At 33.9% G+C, this 19,393-nt stretch overlaps 1 protein-coding gene across 3 annotated transcripts in view; it reads right to left on the bottom strand.

The window, feature by feature from the left end:
* The window catches only part of LOC136040117 (pickpocket protein 28-like), a 137,792-nt gene that overhangs the window by 78,251 nt on the left and 40,148 nt on the right, over positions 1 to 19,393 (bottom strand). The window contains exons 1-4 of one of the 3 annotated variants that reach the window (XM_065724214.1): positions 12,921 to 13,405; positions 5,975 to 6,187; positions 3,808 to 3,970; positions 1,899 to 2,044 (exon numbers count right to left, since the gene is read on the bottom strand). In XM_065724214.1, coding sequence (XP_065580286.1) covers positions 1,899 to 2,044; positions 3,808 to 3,970; positions 5,975 to 6,187; positions 12,921 to 13,069 — 671 coding nt within the window. In that variant the 5' untranslated portion in view covers positions 13,070 to 13,405. Of the gene's footprint in view, positions 1 to 1,898; positions 2,045 to 3,807; positions 3,971 to 5,974; positions 6,188 to 12,920; positions 13,406 to 19,393 lie in introns of those variants that run through there. The other 2 variants (XM_065724213.1, XM_065724215.1) reach the window with 2 other exon arrangements.

The raw sequence follows: 19,393 nt of genomic DNA, 5'->3' as shown, positions 1-19,393 counted from the left end.
AATTACTAAAAATACTTTAACGTAAAGAGCAGGGTATTGTATCTTTTTATTTATTTTCTCATTGTTTCCTTTTAATTAATGCTAGAGAATCCTGCGCCTCCTTCATGGAAATTCTCTTCCCTCATGACTAATTCCTCCACGGAAAGATCCTCGCACGTAACCTCCACCCACCTGAACACGAAAAAGTCCCACTGAAAACGTCAGTACACTTCATAGTGACCATTACTGTATGTAAACAATGGTCAAAGTTTGTAGCTTGCAGCCCCTCCCCTAATGATTGTGGGGGATTAAGTCGTCCTCAAAGACATAGTTATTAGGTTTTGGAGTAAGCTGAACAGAATGGCTATTTCAAAATGTTGATCCGGTGACTATGGGAAAAATTGTGCATTGGAAGGGGCCTAGATGCCCTCCAATTTTTTGATCACTTAAAAAGGGAACTAGAACTTTCAATTTCCGTTAGAATGAGTCCTCTCGCAACATTCTAGGACCACTGGATCGATACGATCATCCCTGGGAAAAAAAACAAACGAAAAACAAATAAACACGCATCCGTGATCTGCCTTCTAGCAAAAAATACAAAATTCAATATTTTTGATAATAGGAGCTCGAAACTCCAACAATAGTGTTCTCTGATACGCTGAATCTGATGGTGTGATTTTCGTCAAGATTCTTTGACTTTTAGGGGGTGTTTCCCCTTGTTTTCTAAAATAAGGCAAATATTCAGGCTCGTAACTTTTGATGGGTAAAACTAAACTTAATGAAACTTATATATTTAAAATCAACATTAAAATGTGATTCTTTTGATGTAGCTATTGGTATCAAAATTCTGTTTGTTAGAGTTTCGATTACTACTGAGCCGGGTCGCTCCCTACTACAGTTTATTACCACGAACTGTTTGACCGGGTTGTGACATTGCTTGTTTTTGCCAAAAGCTAAGCGAAGAAAGGTCATAATTTAACGATATGTATTAGATAGACTGAAAGAATGATTTTGCTTCAAGTTCCAACTTCGCTCTTTACTCCCCTCAGGAAAACTTTGATTTTTGGAAATTTAATTACCATTAAAGGTGTAGTTTGTCGTACCTAGATAGCAACAGAGGAGTCTAACCCTCCAGCGATCTATTGTAGCACCAACAGAAGCGTTGCACCGTGGGCAATATATTGTGACATCCTCTAGCCATTGACAAAACAGCCACATTCCACAAAGTTTCACTGTTAGATTATTTCGTTAACTTACAATGATACTATTCTGGGTTCGTGATATTTTGGAATGAAAAAATAGGTTATGAAAGAAAACTACTTGAAATCTAGATTATTTGCGCTTTTAGGCCTGTATGCCCCTGAAACCTTGATACTCAATTTTAATCTTGTTACCTACTGAATATTAGTTGTCAACAATGAGAGGTACCTTAGTTTCTACCAAACTGCAAATTCAGACAGTTAAATAAGGTGTTTCGTAAAATATTTACTGCTTCCGTGAATCTCTAAAGCTTTTTTTTCTATCAAGAAAAACCGTCAGCAAATTTTTGTCCTTTATTATTGTAAAATTTGGTAATATGATGACTTTTATTTCTTTTTTTCCTCTTCTTCAGGGTCGTGAAATCTAATAAAACTATTAAAAAAAAAATAGACCATGAAATCGCAAAAAAGAATAAAGCACTGGATGTCATAAAGACTAATAAATATTAATATACAGAAGCAATTAAATATTAAATATTAAATATTAAATTATATATTAAATATTAAAATTATATAAATATAAATATTAAATTATATATTAAATATTATATATTAAATATTAAATTAAATATTAAATATTAAATATTAAATATTAAATATTAAATATTAAATATTAAATATTAAATATTAATATACATTTAAATATAAAGACTAATATACCCGTTTGAATTTTCCTCGTAGAAAGCCGAATTGAATACACAGCAAAGTCCATATTTGGTAAAATATTCATTGAATAGCTTTTCGCATGGCAATACTGAGCTTTTCCATTGACAATGGAGCAAAAATTCATTGCAGCTTGGGACAACCTAAAGAAACATAAATTTTTCACAAGAAGAACAGTTTTCAAGTGAAAGGAAAAGGCGATTTTAAAAACATAGAACGAACGAAAATTATTAATTTGTCACAGGGGGAGGGGCGGAAAAGGCCAAGTGAACATAATATTTTGACTTTGAAAGAAGGGGTAGAGGAGATTGTTGAAAGAAGAGGACAGAGGTGTTACATTTTTTCGTCTGCTTTTTTTCTAAACGTTCGACACTTTGAGCCCTCGTAGGAATTGAAATAAATGCAGGGTGAATTCACCAAATAAATCAAAATAAAATAACTAAACTTCCAATTTATAAGATTTTGAGAAGGAATTTGAAATTTGAGTTGAAAAAGGAATCGCAGGAGTAAATACAGGACTTAAAAATTTATTTTCAAGGAAGGGGATAAGGGAACTTCTCAAGTTTTTCTCTTCGATTGACCTAGAAGTTTTGAATAATAAGCACCAGTAGAAGTTTTTAGAAGTTAAATCAAATTCCATTATACGTACTAAGACTGTCAAAACAGAGTATCAATAATATCAAAGGAGGGGCTTAAAAGACCGGATGGAAACTGTCAATGAGCGCAGAAGGGGGCCAACATGAGGTTACGTTGTTGCATAGCAAATGATATGACAGATGCAAAGCTTGTGTATTTTCAATAGTTTACCAGTTTTATAAAAAAGTTAAACTAAATCTATTATAAAGAATGTACGTGATTGAATCGAAAAATAATAAGTAATAAACAAAATTACCGAAAATTTTGGTAAATACTGAAGAAGATCTTGAACTAAATCAAATTACACTAGATGTGTTCTGTTTGCCAAAGGAGAGCCTCTTCATTATCTTAGGAACAGTTACGTGCATAAAGTTGAAACTTTATGAGTTTATTAAGAGAGTTTATAGCTAAATAAAAAGACCATAGCTGTATGCAGGTCATCAAAAGGCCTTAACTGTAATATTTCAAGACAGGCTAAGGCTATTAAACTGAAACTGTTAGAGAGTTTCAAGTGGGATGTTGAAGTAAATCGAAAGGCACTGTGTGCGTCAGGTTATCCGAAGGGTATTTCTACAATATCTTAGGATCAGCTTTGTGTACTAAGATAAAAATTTAAGAAAACAGTGTTGCAGATGTTAAACTATATCAAAAGCCACTGGGAACATCGTGTTTGTCAAAAAGCCATTTGTTTTCTTTCTTTCATTTCTTTCATTACTTCTCATTACTTTTTCATTACATTATATTACTTTTCATTCCTTACATTATACACTATACTTTTCATCGCTTAAATTACTCTAGGAAGGGCCGAGGGCGTGTAGTTGAACATATCGTGGAATGTTGAAAGGGATATTGAACTAAACAAAAGTATTACATGCATCCACGCATCCATACATCAATGTAAAGACTGAAAATACAGCATCTCAAGTGGACAATTTTATAGAATGTGGAGAGGGAAGATTAACTAAACCAAAACATGTTATTTGTATCCTGCTTATAAAAAGGATATTTTTTCAAATTTTTGGGACAGAGTGAATTAATTATTTTAATTATCTATTTTATCTATTTTATATTTATTTATTTTCTTGTGAATTATCCATTTTTTATTTTCTTCATTCTTTGTTAAGCTATCAATCGAAAACAGAACGGTATAGCCTGAAATGAAATACCACAGAAAAGCCTGGAGTATTTAAGTCTTCTTGTAAAACCCATAAGAAAAACTTTTAATAGTAGATAGAAAGTGGGCACATAGGTGAATTATCACAATACTTACAGTTTGTGCTTTCTCAATTATGTCTTCTACAGTCATGTTGTTCAAAAGCAAAATGTTGTGCAGTGTCAAAGAGTAATCCTTTTGTTTTATTGCTACGTCCATATTCAAAACTGTTGTAAAAATCTTCGACCAAATTCTTTTGTCAATAATTGGTCCATTAATCCTAAAAGGTAATTTAAAAAATAGAAAATAAGACAAAATAAAAAAGCATCAATAATAAATATTAGCAAATCTAATCAAATGTGACTATTAAATTACTAATTCTAATTAAAAAGGGCTAAATTTTTTTAATGATGGGATCAACTAATCGTTATTAAACAAGTGATTAAATAGTCAATCAGTCAGTGAGATGGTCAACAAATTAGAAAAAAAAAATAAGAAGAGAATGGCGTTTTTCTAGACAATAGATACCACGAATATTGCAACATCACATAGGGGTATGACATGAATACTGTAACACCGCATATGGACATAGGGGCATACCGTACTATTGATTTTTATTTTATTTTTTAATGCCCTAATGAAATATCCAGTTAAAACAATGATAGGAACTTCATTTTTCTGAATTCTAACACAAACTAGACTCTTGTCGCTACTTTTATTTCGTTGGTTTAGATAAAACTATTTAAAGGAAATGTTTGGTCAGGCTTGCCATAATTTAACATATGCCTTTCCCTCGATTAAGCAAGCAACACCTATGAAATTCTATCCTAGATTTGTAATATTCTTGAGAGACGCCCGATTTCCTCTATATATTACACACGTACCTATAGCATGCAAATATCTTCACCAAGTGTCTTAAGAAATATATAAAAATAAACAAATTTATCGCCCATAGACTTTTTGAAAAGAATCGCAATATCTTTTAAAATAAGTCACTATTTCCAATTTTTTAATCAGGGATAATTCTTAGCATGATTCAAATGTGCAAGTTGGAGAAATTTTCTCAATATGACCGCGTATGGCCCCCTTCAAGCCTTTTTCTACAGACTGGCGGTCGTAATTTTGATATTACATTTCTTCAAAGCTAAAGAACGAGGCTATATGCTTTGTTTATAGCTTTTTCCACATTCTAAGCTTTAATTTTTCAGATTGGTATACGCGATTTTTAATATCACAGTTTTTTGGAAGTCTTTAGAATTTCTCAATCTCAGCTTTTTTAATCTCCGGAGAAACAGCGTGATTTTTAATCGATTAAACTTGTGATTTTATGTCGTATTTATAGAATAACCCAACTTAAGTGTACGTTTTAGACCTAACTTTCGAATTATTACTCTAAAAAGCTGAATTCTTTCCCCCTTCTTCCCTACCAGGCTGGCCAATGCATATACATAGCGTTGAATTTCTTTAACATCCGCTCTTTGAAAAAACGGTTTCAATGCCCCAGGTAAGAACTTCTGTACATGTCTTTGTTTGATTTTCTCCACACAACTCTTCAAACACTACACAGTATCAAATTTTGAATTCCCAAAAAAACGCATTTTTTTTTTTAGCTGAAAAGGCTTTTCAAAACAGCTCATATTTAAAAAAAAACTCAATAAGCTAGTATATCTGACGGCTCACTTTTATAACGTGCCACAGTTTCAAATTATTTCTGTTTCTCTTCCGACCGTCCCCTTGAACATATTATTTGAAGTTTTAAGTTGTTCGGAAAAGCTTTTGCATGTACTTTTGGAAACAACGGTGAGTAGCCGCATTTTTTCCTATGTTGTCTATTAAATTTAGCCTCGGTTGGCAAAAAGTGATGAAAATTTCAACTAGATCTAAAAATTTGATATTTTTCACCAGTACTTTTAAGTGACCGACTATTTTGTTACAACGATGGCTTAAATTTCGCTAAGAGTATAGGTCAGCTTTTTCTTCTTGTCTCTTAGTTTTTTCCATATCTTCCTGCCCCAATATAAAATTTTGTGTGTTTGGACTTTAAGTTGACTTGTGGTTTCAAGTTTCGAGATCTTAAATATTAAACCCACAAAAAAATCTTTATTTTCTTTCATTAATACATTCATTTTTATATTTTCTTTTTTTCTGTGTTCGACCACTTTCCTCCAAATTTTATACACAAATATGCTGTGCAACATCAGTTCCGGTTTGGGCTGATCAAAAACTTGCGCTTCAATCTAAAGTATAATATTGTTAAATTAATACTAATAATATTTGTACTTACCTTTTATTAGCCTCCATAAAAAAATCAAGCTTTCTACTTGAAACCTGGTTTATATTGCAAATGGTTATAGCAGGAAAGCTAATTTGGCTTATGTGAATTAACTGCTCACCAAACGCCACAATTAATGGGGAATTTTGCCACTGAACGTATACACGGTAAATGAAGTATATAGACAGGCCCATAGTCATCATACAAAACCAAGTCCAAGCCAATCTAAAAAATAATTGACTCAAACAGCTTGCAAAAAAAATAGCAAAAAAAATTAAGGACAAGTTTCGCAACTGATATAGACAGAGCAAGAGGAGTATCTAGACAAACCCATAGTAGTTACATAAAACCAAAGCCAAACCACTCCAAAATAAGCAAAAATGATTTTAACAGCTTTCAAATAGGGCAATGGAGGCTATTTTTATTAAAACTAAAATCTGAATTATGAATTGTTCAATAAAAGGCAAAGTCAAAGCAGGATTTAGGGAATAAAGCTACAAATAAAATTTTAAAATCTAATGAGAATTAAAATTGGAAGGTAATAAATTCCAAAGCATATGTTGATATGAGTGAATTTTCCAAAAAAATAAAAATAACTGACAAAAGAATATTTTATAAAAAAAAGATAACCACCACTATAAATAATAAAAAGTTTCAAATGGACCTGCCCATTGAAGTTGAATGTGCGAATCAAGCTTAAAACAAACAAAAACATTTTTCTATTGAAATGTAATTGAAACCAAATTTGAAAAAAAAACAAACAAAAACAAACAGACAACAGGTACTAATAGTAGTACAAGTAAACAAGTAATAGTAGTAATACAAATGAGTAAATAAATCTTAAAACGAGCGAAAATTAAATTAATTGAATATGCAAATCAAGCTTGAAAGGAACAAAAATCTCTACAAACAAGAGTTTGGGTTTTGCCTCCCTCTCTCACTGTAAAAGTCTAAAACCTACTGCATCATTGACACTTTACTGAAAACAAATTATAATGGAAATATTGTCGTTTGTACTTATTACAACATTGAAAATAAACATAAAAATTAAAGTAAAGATAAATTCTTAACAGACAAGCTATCAGTAGTTAATGTCATTATATATCAAATATTCAGTTTAATTTTATTGTTTCTTTCCAAGATTGTTCAAGGCAAATATAGCTTCACTACAAAGAAGAGTTTGGATACTGCCCCCTTCCCTAACTGTAAAAGTCAGAAACCTGCTACATCATTGGTCCTTCACTGAAAACAAATTATATTACAAATATTTTATTTTCCAGTTATCACACCATTAAAAATCAAAATAAAATTACTGCGAAATAAGATCTTGAACTGATGTTTCAATAATTAATAGCATTATATATCATAAATTGAGTTTGATGTAATTTGTCGAATCCTAGACTGTTCAAGACACATGTTTTTTACGTAAAGCGCCATGAAGTATTAGGTTTTAGACTTTTACATTGATAGAAGAAGACAAACCCATTGTAGAGATTGTTGTTCTTTTCAATCCTGATTTGCATATTCTATTTAAGTTTCACTCGTTTTAAGATTTATTTACTCATTTATATTAGTACCTACTGTATGTTTGTTTGCTAAGATTGTTTAGTTAATTTCTGTTCAAATTTGGTTTCATTTATCCTTCAATAGCAAAATATTTTTGTTCGTTTTAAGCTTGATTTGCATATTTAACTTAAGCTTTGCTCGTTTTAAGGTTTATTTATTCATTTATTTTAGTACCTGTTGTATGTTTTTTTTCTATGGTTGTTTATTTAATTTCTGTTCGTTTTCGGTATCATTTATTCTTTAATAGTAATTTCCGGTCGTTTTGAATTTGAGTTATTGTACGTTTCTATTTCTTCTAATCTTAAGTTTAATTTGACCTTTACTTTTCTTTAGAAAATTTCTTTTTCGGAAAGTTTTTATTTAATTAATCACAGAAAATAAACATACAATAGGTACTAATATAATTGAATAAATATATCTGAAAACAATTGAAGTTTCAATTGAATGTGCAAATCAGGCTTGAAAGAACAAAACCGATACAAAAAAGGGTTTGGGTTTTGCCTCCTTTCTCACGGTAAAAGTCAAAGGCCTACTATGTCATTTGCGTTTTACTGAAAACGAATTATATTACAAATATTTTCTTTTGTAGTTATTATAACATTGAAAATAAACATAAAAATTACAGTAAAATTTAATTTTGAACTGATGAACTTTCAGCAATTAATATCATTATATATCAAATATTCAGTCTAATTTTACTAGTTCTTTCCTACTTTTCAACTTTTAAAGATAAATTAAATAAATAAAAAATTTTTTAACTGCAAGTAAGGAGCGACATTAAAACTTAAAACGAACAGAAATTACTCCGTATATGAAAGAGGTTGTCCCCTCCGCAACCTCTAACTCTTTGCGCTAAAGTTTGACTCTGTCACAACTCTGCTTTTTAAAACAATAAAAAAAACTTTATCGTAAAGAGAGGGACGTTGAGGAGGAAAAGCCCCTTTCATATACGGATTTCTGTTCGTTTTCAGTTTTAATGTGACTCCTTACTTTCAGTTAAAAAAAAAATTCAATTTAATTTTTGAACGTTTTTGAACTAATGCATGTTTTGATTTTGGCTCACCGCATATGAATAATTAAAACGGAATTTGCATTTTTTTTTTTTTTGCTAAATGGCTTTCTCATAGTTTAATCAGATGATTTTGATAAAAAGGGGTGGAGGAGGAGGCCTAGCTGCCCTCCAGTTTTTGGCTACTTAAAAAATGCAACTAGATTTTTTTATTTTTTGTACGAGCCTTTTTGTTAGTAATAAACATACATAACTTATGAATTAACTTACGTAGCGAACTTCCATATTTGTGTGTTTTTATTACGTATATGAGGTTGTATGCCTTTCGTCAATACCTCGCTCTTTACACTAAAGCTTGTATTTTATCCCAAATCTTTAAGAATGACTCCTGAATCACAAAGGCCGTAGTTGAAATTACTAAAAATACTTTAGCGTAAAGATCAAGGTATTGTGGAGGAGAATAACCCCCTTATATACGTAATATTTTATGTTCGTTTTAAGTTTTAATGCTACTCATTATTTCAGGTGAAAAAATTATTTATTTTCTCAATGTTTTAAAAAAAAAATTCAAATTTATTTTTCTTTTTTTTAAATGCTTGCAAATCCAGAGCTCCCTTCATGGAAATTATCTTCCCTCATGATACATCCATCCATATTTAAACAACGGTCAAAGTTTTAAATTGCAGCCCCTCCCCCGGGGATGGTGAGGGATTAAGTCGTGACGAAAGACAAAATTATAGGGTTTTTCGACTATGCTGAACAAAATGGTTATCTCAGAATTTTCATTCGGTGACTTTGTGAAAATTAGCGTCGAGGGGGGGGGGATAGGTGTCCTCCATTTTCTGGTCACTTAAAAAGCGCACTAGAACTTTTGATTTCCGTTAGAATGAGCCCTCTCGCGAAATTGTAGGACGACTGGGTCAATACAATCATCCCTGGGGAAAAAACAACAAATTTTCAAATAAGCACGCATCCGTGATCTATCTTTAGGCCAAAAATATAAAATTCCACATTTGTGTAGATAGAAACTTGAAAATTTTACAGGTGGGTTTGCTGATACGCTGAATCTGATAGTGTGATTTTTTTCAAGATTGTATGACTTTTACGGGGTGTTTCTCTCTTTTTGTAAAATAAGGCAAATTTCATCAGGCTTATAACTTTTAATGGGAAAGACTAATCTTGATGCAACTTATATATTTAAAATCAGCATTAATATGTGATTCTTTTGATGTAACTATAGGTATCAAAATTCCGTTTTTTAGAGTTTGGGCTGCTATTGAGCCGGGTCGCTACTTACTACAGTTCGTTACCACGAACTGTTTAATATAGCTTTACTGTAAACAAGAATTTGGATACTGCCCCTTCCCAAACTGTAAAAGCCTAAAGCCTCCTGCGTCATAGGTGTTTTACTGCAAACAAATTGTATTACAAATATTTACTATTCCAGTTATTTATGCATTGAAAATGAAAATAGAGTTACGATAAAAATTAAATATTGAACTGATGATCTTTCAACAATTAATAGCATTATGTATTAAATATTCTGTTGGATTTGATTTGTACTTTCCAGGACTATTAAAGACACATGTAGTTTTCAGTAAAGTGGCAGTTACGCAGGTTTTTGACTTTTACAGTGAGAAAATGAGGCAAAACCCCAACTCTTGTATTTTTTTGTAAAATGAGGCAAAGCCCAAACTCTTGTATTTACCCAAATATCTATTGATATTTTTTTTGTTTCATGCTTGACTTGCATATTCAATATAATTTCACTTGTTTTAAGATTTATTTACTTATTTATATTAGTACCTTTGGTATGGTTGTTTGCTATGATTTTTTGTTTAATTACTGTTCGTTTAGGGTTTCATGTATACTTGAAAAGCAAAATATTTTTGTTCGTTTATATTTTGTCGTAACATTAATGGATGCGTGATTTTTTTTTTACTTAACTTTCGACTTCATACTATATAGAAGTTACCAGTGATAACTGGAATTAGTATTCAAAATATAATTTGTACAACCCCAAGTTTTACCTTGGCTTCAAAACCAGAAATCGATGTGTTTCTAGAATTAGCATTACTAAGTGCTATAGTTTGGAAACTATGCTCCTTCGCAGCATAGTTTCCAGTTTAGACAGCTTGCGGAAAAACTAAAGCTTTGCCAACAATACCTCCAGAGTCTAAGTGGCCGACCACAGTCCCGGAGCAAGGGTTGTAAGTTACGACCTGGGGCATATATAGTTTTTCATGGAAACAATGATGTATAAACTTTGAAATAAGCTCCTTTGAATGCAAATTGAACGTTGTCTTTCCCTTTTAACAGTTAAAATTGATCGGAGGGTAATCAGACCTCCTCTGTTAAACCTCTTTCACTCAGATGGACCCGGTCAAAATTTGAGATAGCTATTTTGTTCAAAATAGTGTAAAGGCGAAACATCAATGCCTCCGTGGTTGCCAACCCTCCATCCTCTGGAGCAAGGGTTATAAATTCACCTAGTTATTTAATATCAATGTTTATGGTTTTTTATGGAAGAGGTGGTTGTGTTAAATGTGCAGGAAGCTCGTCTAATTGGAAATTCAAAGTTGAGTTCCGTTTTAGGAGTTTAAGCGTATTGAAGGGTAACCAATCTCCTCCCCTTCCGCCCTTTTATAAGCAAATGCATCCAATCAAAAATTTTAGATAGCCATTGTTTTCAAATTGGTCCGAAAGTCAGATAACTATAAATCAGGGGATAAGAAACCTTCAAGAGCCAACGGGCAAAGGCTGCCACTTATGCAGTTTTCCCATTGCTAAAGTTAGAGCTTCTTTATCAGATTCAAAGTTATAGAGTTTCCTATAGTGAAAGCCATAAGATTTCAATGGGCTTCACACGGAAGGTTGAATAACCTTTGGAAGGGTTTCATTTTAAATAAAAAGCTCTAATGCCCTTTTTAAGAGTCAGAAAGGATCAAAGGGCAACTAGCCCTCCATGCTTTCTTTTCCCAAAATGCATCAGATCAAAATTTTGAGACAGCCATTTTGTTCAGAACAGTTCAGAGATCAGTTAACAGAAATTAAGGGTTGAGACAAATCCATAAAGACAGGAGGCAAGTGTTGTAAATTATGACCCCAGAAACATCTAAAGTTTTCCTGGAAGGTGTGATTATATAAACTTAAAACACGGTTCATTTGATTGGAAAGTCAAAGCTGCAGTTCCCTTTTTAAGAGTCAAGAGTGGTTAGAGGGTGACTAGACTCCCCCCTTTCACATCCTCTATTCGCAAATGCATCCGGTCAAAATTTTGAGAAAGTCGTTTTGTTTAAATACTCCTAAGATCAGATTACAAAAACTCGGGGTCAGCACCCCCCCCCCGAGCACGGTGGCAAGTGTTATAAATTATTGCCCGGGGACATATAAAACTCTTATGGAAGGAGTGGTCGTCAAATTTGGGGTCGACACAACTCTCCATAGTGCGGTTGCAAGTGTTGTAAGTTATACCCTGGAGGCATATAAAGTTTTTGTGTAAGGGGTGGTCGTATATACTTCAGAAGGGGCTCATTTGCCTGGAAATTGAAAGTTCGAATCCTCTTTTTAAGACTCAAAAGTGATCGGAGGGCAAATTACCAACCCCCCCCCCCCCCCGATGCTCCTCTCTACTCCAAATGTATATCGAAATTTTGTATTGCCATTTTGTTCAAAATAGTACATGCATCTTACATAAATGCCTCTGGGATTGAAAAAATCCCCTAAGGCCAGGGTGCTAGGGTTGCAGGTTCTGCCCAGGGGCATATAAGGTTCTTAAGCAAGGCTTGATCGTATAACTTTTTGGAGGATGCTCAGTTGATTGAAAACTGATTGCTCCATTTCCTTTTTTTAAGACTAAAAAGTGATCAAAAAGCAAATATATCCCTTACGTCTTATTTTCCCCAGATACATCTGATCAAAACTTTAAGAAAGGCATTTTGATTAACAGGGTCCTTAAATCTAATAATAAACATTTCAGGGTCGACACAAACTCCTAGGACACGGGGGATAGTGTTTTAAGGTGTGGCTCGGGGAAATAAAGGGTTTTTATGGAAGGGTTGGTCGCATAAACTTTGAAAGGGACTCATTTGATTGGAAAGTGGACGTTTCAGTTCCCCATTTTACGAGTAAATAGTGATCGAAGGAACCTTCTTTTCCCCAAATGTATCCGATCAAAATTTTGTCTACTATGATTCTAATCACCTGTGACAAGGTCTGATTTCCTTAGTTGTTCTTCCAGCTAATTTGTATTTTTACTTCTTCGTATTCTTTTTTTTACTCCATCTATTTTTTGTAGATGGGGATTGAAAGACCTTTATAATAATAATAATAGTAACATAAATATAAGCATAAATACATAATAGTTTAGATTGCTTCACTTACCTATGAAGAAAGCATTCTTTTTTATTCACTATGTGTTTAAGACCATGAGCTGAAGATTCTTCCAGAAAAGTTCTAAAATTCAACTTTCTTTGTTTTCTCTTCTTCTTTTTATTTGCTGGTCCAGTCATTAAAGTTAACTTTCCAGTCATTCCGGTGAACTTCCACTTTTTCACTTTTGACAATATAACTTCGTTTTTAAAAAATATCCTTATTTTGATTCGGCTTCTACTTAGGCATAATGTGCTATTATTCTTAACCACCACATCAGACAAGTATAAGAAAGAACTCCCCTCCCCATCCAATTTGTGGCTTCGTGAGGACTAATTGAAATGTAACAAAAACGATTCCCTAGCTCCTAATTAATTTGACAGCTGGTATTTTGCACAGAGATGATTATATTTGTTACGATGATAACTTATTTTTACCTTCTTTACGAAGCATTAAAACTCACGAACACAGAAGTAAGAATACATTCAATAGAAAAAAACATTGTGAATTTTTTAATATTCTACAAAACACTTACTCAACAGAAACAAGTTAATCATATTATTTGGAAAGAAATTAAGCATTTAAACAAAAATAAGACACATCTTATTTGTAAATTAAATAAAAAAAACAGGTTTTTCAACTGAAAGTAAGGAGCGACATTAAAACTTAAAACGAACAGAAATTACCCTGTGTATGAAAGGGGCTGTTCCCTCCTCAACGTCCAGCTCTTTACGCTAAAGTTTGACTCTTTCTCTCAATTCTGCTTTATAAAACAGTGAATAACTTTAGTGTAAAGAGCGGGACTTTGAGGAGGGAACAGCCTCTTTCATACACAGAGTAATTTCTGTTCGTTTTAAGTTTTAATGTCACTCCTTACTTTCAGTTTAAAAACCTGTTTTTTTGTTTAATTTCTGAACATTTTTGAATTAATTCATGTTTGAATTTGGCTCTCTGCAAATGAATAATTAAAACGAAATTTGTATATTAATTTTTTTTTGCTGAATGGCTTTCTCTTAGTTTTGATCAAACGATTTTGAGAAAAAGGGTGGGGAAGGAGGTCTAGTTGACCTCCAATTTTTCGGTTAGTTAAAAAGGCAGCTAGAATTTTTAATTTTTAACAAATGTTTTATTAATAAAAATATACGTAACTTACAAATTAACTTACGTAACGAAGTTCTATGTTCGTATATTTTTATTATGTATATGAGGGGGTTTGCCCCCTCGTTAATACCTCGCTCTTTACACTAAAGCTTTAATTTTGTCCCAATTCTTTAAGATTGACCCCTGAATTACAAAGGCTGTAGAATAAATAGTTGAAATTACTAAAAATACTTTAGCTTAAGAGCAAGGTATTTAGAAGAGATTAGCCCCCCATATGCCTAATAATCTCTGTTCGTTTTAAGTTCTAATGCTGGTCCTTACTTTCAGTGGAAAAAACTTATTGATATTTATTTTTTCATTGTTTTTTTTTTAATAGTGCTAGAAAATCCTGCGCCCCTTTCATGGAATTTCTCTTCTCCCATGACAACTTCCTCCAAGGGAAGATCATCCAACGTAGCCCCCTACCCTTAACCCCCCCTCCCCAACCAAAAATGCACCTGAAAAGGCCTGAACACTTCAAAATAACCATTACTGTATGTAAACGCTGGTCAAAGTTTGTAATTTGCAGCCCCTCCCGCGAGGACTGTCGGGGAGTAAGTCAGCCCCAAAGACATAGTTATTATGTTTTTTTACTATGTTGAACAAAATGGCTATCTCAAAATTTTGATCCGTTGACTTTGGGAAAAAGTGAACGTGGGAGGGGTGCTAGGTGCCCTCCATTCACTTAAAAAGAGCACTAGATCTTTTAATATCCGTTAGAATGAGCCCTCCCGCGACAATGTAGCACCACTTGGTCGATACGATCACCCCTGAAAAAAAAAAAAAACAAACAAAACAAAACAAACCAACGCGCACCCGTGATCGGTCTTCTGGCAAAAAAATACTAAGTTCCACATTTTTGTAGATAGGAACTTGAAACTACTACAGTAGAGTTCTCTAATACGCTGAATGCGATGGTGTGATTTTTGTTAAGATCCTATAACTTTTAGGGGGTGTTTCCCGCTATTATCCAAACCAGGGCAAATTTTTTCAGACTCGTAACTTTTGATGAGTAAGACTAAATTTAATGAAACTTATATATTTGAAATCAGCAATAAAATCTGATTCTTTTGATGTATCAATTAATATCCTTCCGTTTTTTAAAGTTTCGTTTACTATTGAGCCGGGTCGCTCCTTACTACAGTTCGTTACCAGGAACTGTTTGATTTACATATAGCTATCGTTGGGTTTCCTTTGTTTACGCCAAATTTTCTTTAGGTTATCTTTTGCTTACAACTTCTGTCGAATTCAAGTAGGAATTGGGTAGAGGAAATTTACCTTAAAGTGGGAATTCCAGGGAAGCATAAAAATTGGGTTACTGTACTAAGACAACTCCATGCCTTTTTGATAAGAAAAATGGATTAGGTTTGTTTATGAAGCGTCCACATTTTCGTCCTGTTTGAATAAAGAAGAACTGGGGCACTATATAAGGAATTAAAAGCTTCGAGGGATGGAATCTTGGGAACTGAAGTAAAATGAAGGAAACGGACTATGAGGGGCTCGGAAGTTTGTGCAAACTTGTTATTATGAGTAAGTACTAAAGCAGCAATAAAACAAGTAATAATAAGGTAGTAGCAATAGTAGTAGTATTAGTAGCAGCAGTAGCAGAAGCAGTAATGGTAGTAGTAGGTGTAGTAAGGACTAACGACAGGAATTCCTAAACTTTTGCTATTTTACCTCTTCGTAATGGACCCTTTTCCGTCTTCGTCATTTTTTTCCAGTTCAGGCCAAATCACTAGCATGTCCCATATTTAAAAGGATGTGATCAAGATTTATGAATTTGTGAAATATAAATATTGAATTTTAAATTCTAATCAAACAACTTCAATTATATTAAGTACTTTTTATTTTCTAACAAGCTCTTCGTTTGTTTTCTTTATTTGTGTTGTCTTATATATTTTATTACGATGTTAAGATTTATCACGGTTGTGTCTATGCACATATCTCTCTCAATTAATTCAACTTTTCACTCGAGGCTTAATTAGGCTACAATCGGGTCACATGGCTGAATTTGGACTTTGTAATCCTCGCCATGATGTTCCCTTCATATAACATTTACACATCATTCTTAGCAGTATCACAGTGTGGCTTTTGGGGGTAGTGCCATCTCAAAAGGCTTATCTAACAGTTGTTCTAAAATTTTTACCGGATGCCCTTGGAGGTTACGGGGGCTGTAAGGGTTAACTAAAAAGGCAAGCCTGGAGGACTGACTACCAATCCAATCACTTTTTACTTTTAAAGAATTCCTTAGAACTGTCAAATTCCAATCAACTGCATCCCATTCTAAGTTTTTGCAGCCATCTTCTCCATACAAAGAAGTCCAGTAAAAACAATTAAGTCACTGATGACCTAGGGGGTCTGAACTACAAAAAAAGAAAATGCCTTTTTTGAAAAGTGCAAACTGTGCAGGTTTTAATTTTTTAGAATTTCTATAAAAGAGGTTAGTTATGATTTTAAAATTCTTGTTGAAGTTCAATACAAGCCCAATGCTGTGCTTATCTTCTTCCAAGGAAAATAGTTACATGCCACAGTTAAGCTAAGAGTATATATCCTAGAAAATACCGCTCTACTTACATGTCTTAGCTTTACATATAAAAGTTCATAAGTCCTGTCGGTCTGTCTTCCCCGGTTTTGCTCGTTTATGAAAATTGAAATTTCATATTTAGAAGGATATTGAGTCTCAGAGCTCTTTTTCTTAAATCCCGACCGGATCTGGTGATAATGAAGGGAGTTGGGGGGACCTACAATCTTGGAAAACGCTTAGAGTGGAGGGATCAGGATGAAATTTGGTGTGAAAAATAAGCAAAAGTCCTAGATACGTGATTGACATAACCAGAACCGATCCGCTCTATTTGGGTGAGTTGGGGTGGAGGGTTAATTCTGAAAATTTAGAAAAAAGAGGTATTTTTAACTTACGAAGGAGTGATCGGATCTCAATGAAATTTCATATTTAGAAGGACCTCGTAACTCAGATCTCTTGTTTTAAATCTCGACCGGATCCAGTGTCAACAGGGGCGGGGTTGGGGGGTAGGCTACAGGAAATCTTGTAAAATACTTAAAGCAGAGAGATCAGGATGAAACTTTGTGGGAAGAATAAAAACAAGTCCAAGATACGTGACTGACATAATCGGACTGGATTCAGTAACATTGGGGGGAGTTGGGAGGGGGAGACCTAAAATCTTGGAAAATGCTAAGAGTGGAGGGATCGGGATGAAACTTGGTGGGAAAATAAGCAGAAGTCCCAGATACGTGATTGAGATAACCAGAACGGATCCGCTCTATTTGGGGGAGTTGGGGGGAGGATTAATTCTGAAAAACAAAAAAAAGTGAGGTATTTTTAACTTACGAAGGTGATCGGATCTTAATGAAATTTCATATTTAGAAGGACCTCGTAACTCAGATCTCTTATTTCGAATCCTGACCTGATCCAGAGTCATTGGGGAGGGGGGAGGGCTGGATTGGGGGCGGAAATCTTGGAAACACTTAAAGCAGAGAGATCAGGTTGAAACTTGGTGGGAAGAATAAATACATGTCCAAGATACGTGACTGACATAACTGGACTGGATTTGCTCTCTTTAGTGGAGTTAGGGGGGAGATTAATTCGGAAAAAATTAGAAAAAATGAAGAATTTATAACTTATGAACGGGTGATCAGAACTTAAGAAAGATTTTGTGCTTTAGAGCTCTTATTTTAAATCCTGACCAGATTTGGTGACATTGGGGGGAGTTGGAGGGGGGAACTGGGATTCTTGGAAAACGTGAAAATTGAGGTGTCTTTATCTTAAGAATGGGTGATCAGATCACAATGAAACTTGATATATAGAACGATCTTATTCTCAGATGCTCCATTTTTAATTCGAATTGGATCCGGGAAACACGGGGTTGGAAGGGGGAAACAGAAATCTTGGAAAACGCTTAGAATGGAGAGATCGGGATGAAACTTGATGGCAAGAATAAGCACAAGTTACAGATACGTGATTGATATAATTGGAACGAATCTGTTTTCTTTAGAGGAGCTGGGGGGGGGGGTGTTGATTTGGAAAAATTAGGAAAATTGAGGTATTTTTAACTTCCGAACGGGTGACCGTATCTTAATGATATTTGATATTTTGAAGGAAATCATGCCTCAGAGCTTTTATTTCAAACCCTGACCAGATATGTTGATAATTGGGGGAGTTGGAGGGCTAAACTGGAAATCTTCGAAAACGCTTAGAGTGGAAAAATTGGGATGAAACTTCATTGGTAGAATAAGCAAACGTCGTAGATACGTGATTGATGTAACCGGACTAGATCCGCTCTCTTTGGGGGAGTTAGGGGGTGGGGTTCAGTGCTTTGGCGAGTTTGGTGCTTCTGGACGTGCTAGGACGATGAAAGTTGTAGGCGGGTCAGGGAGCTGCACAAATGGACTTAGTAAAGTCATTTTCCCCGATTAGACCATCTTGGGGTCTGAAGGCAGAGGAAAAATTAGAGAATATGTGGTATTTATAATTTACGAGTGGTTGATCAGATCTTAAGGAATATTCATATTTAGAAGTACCTCATGAAGGACCTCTTATTTTAAATCCAGACCGGCATTAAGCCTCTGATTTTTCTTTTAAACTAATCTATTGGTTCTTAGAATTTTGCTAGAGCTCATACCATATGAGCTCTTGGCTCTTCCGGCCTCATCTCAAGTACCATATGAGCTCTTAGCATCTGTTTTTGCTTTAAGTTTTAACTAAGAAAATAGGCTTCTTCAGGTGCATACAGCAAGGTCCTGCCATCGAAAATACAAACGTTGCTTATGAAATACTAATGTCGCTTTTATAATCCCGTCGTTTTTATAAGAAGACATGTTCCGATTCGATATGATCAGATTCATACAAAAACTTTCAACCTACATGATTAAAAATCTTATACCCAGGGAGCCAAAACCCATTAGCTGGTTTTGTATTAGATTAGGAGTTAAGCAGGCTTGTGTTCTATCCCCCTTTACACGGATCATTAAAAAAAATGATTTATTTTCCCATTGTTTTTTTTTTCAAATAATGCTAGAAAATCCTACGCCCTCTTCATGGAAATTATCTTCCCTCGTGATAAATTCCTCCATGGAAAGATCTTCCTACGTAACCCCCTGCCTATCTACTTTAAATCCACATGATTAAAAAGCTTTAATCCCCAGGGGACCCAAAACCCCCACAGCTGGTTTTTTATTAAATCAGGAATGAACTAAGGTTGTGTTATATCCCCCTCTATATGGATCGTTTTGAAAAAAAACTTTCTATTTATTTTCTCATTGTTTTTTTTTGATAATGCTAGAAAATTCTGCGCCCCCTTCATGGAAATCTTCTTCCCTCATGATTAATT

This window comes from Artemia franciscana, chromosome 20 (assembly GCF_032884065.1).
Source record: "Artemia franciscana chromosome 20, ASM3288406v1, whole genome shotgun sequence".
NCBI classification, from domain to species: Eukaryota; Metazoa; Arthropoda; class Branchiopoda; order Anostraca; family Artemiidae; genus Artemia; species Artemia franciscana.
This window is presented reverse-complemented; position numbering and strand designations above follow the sequence as displayed.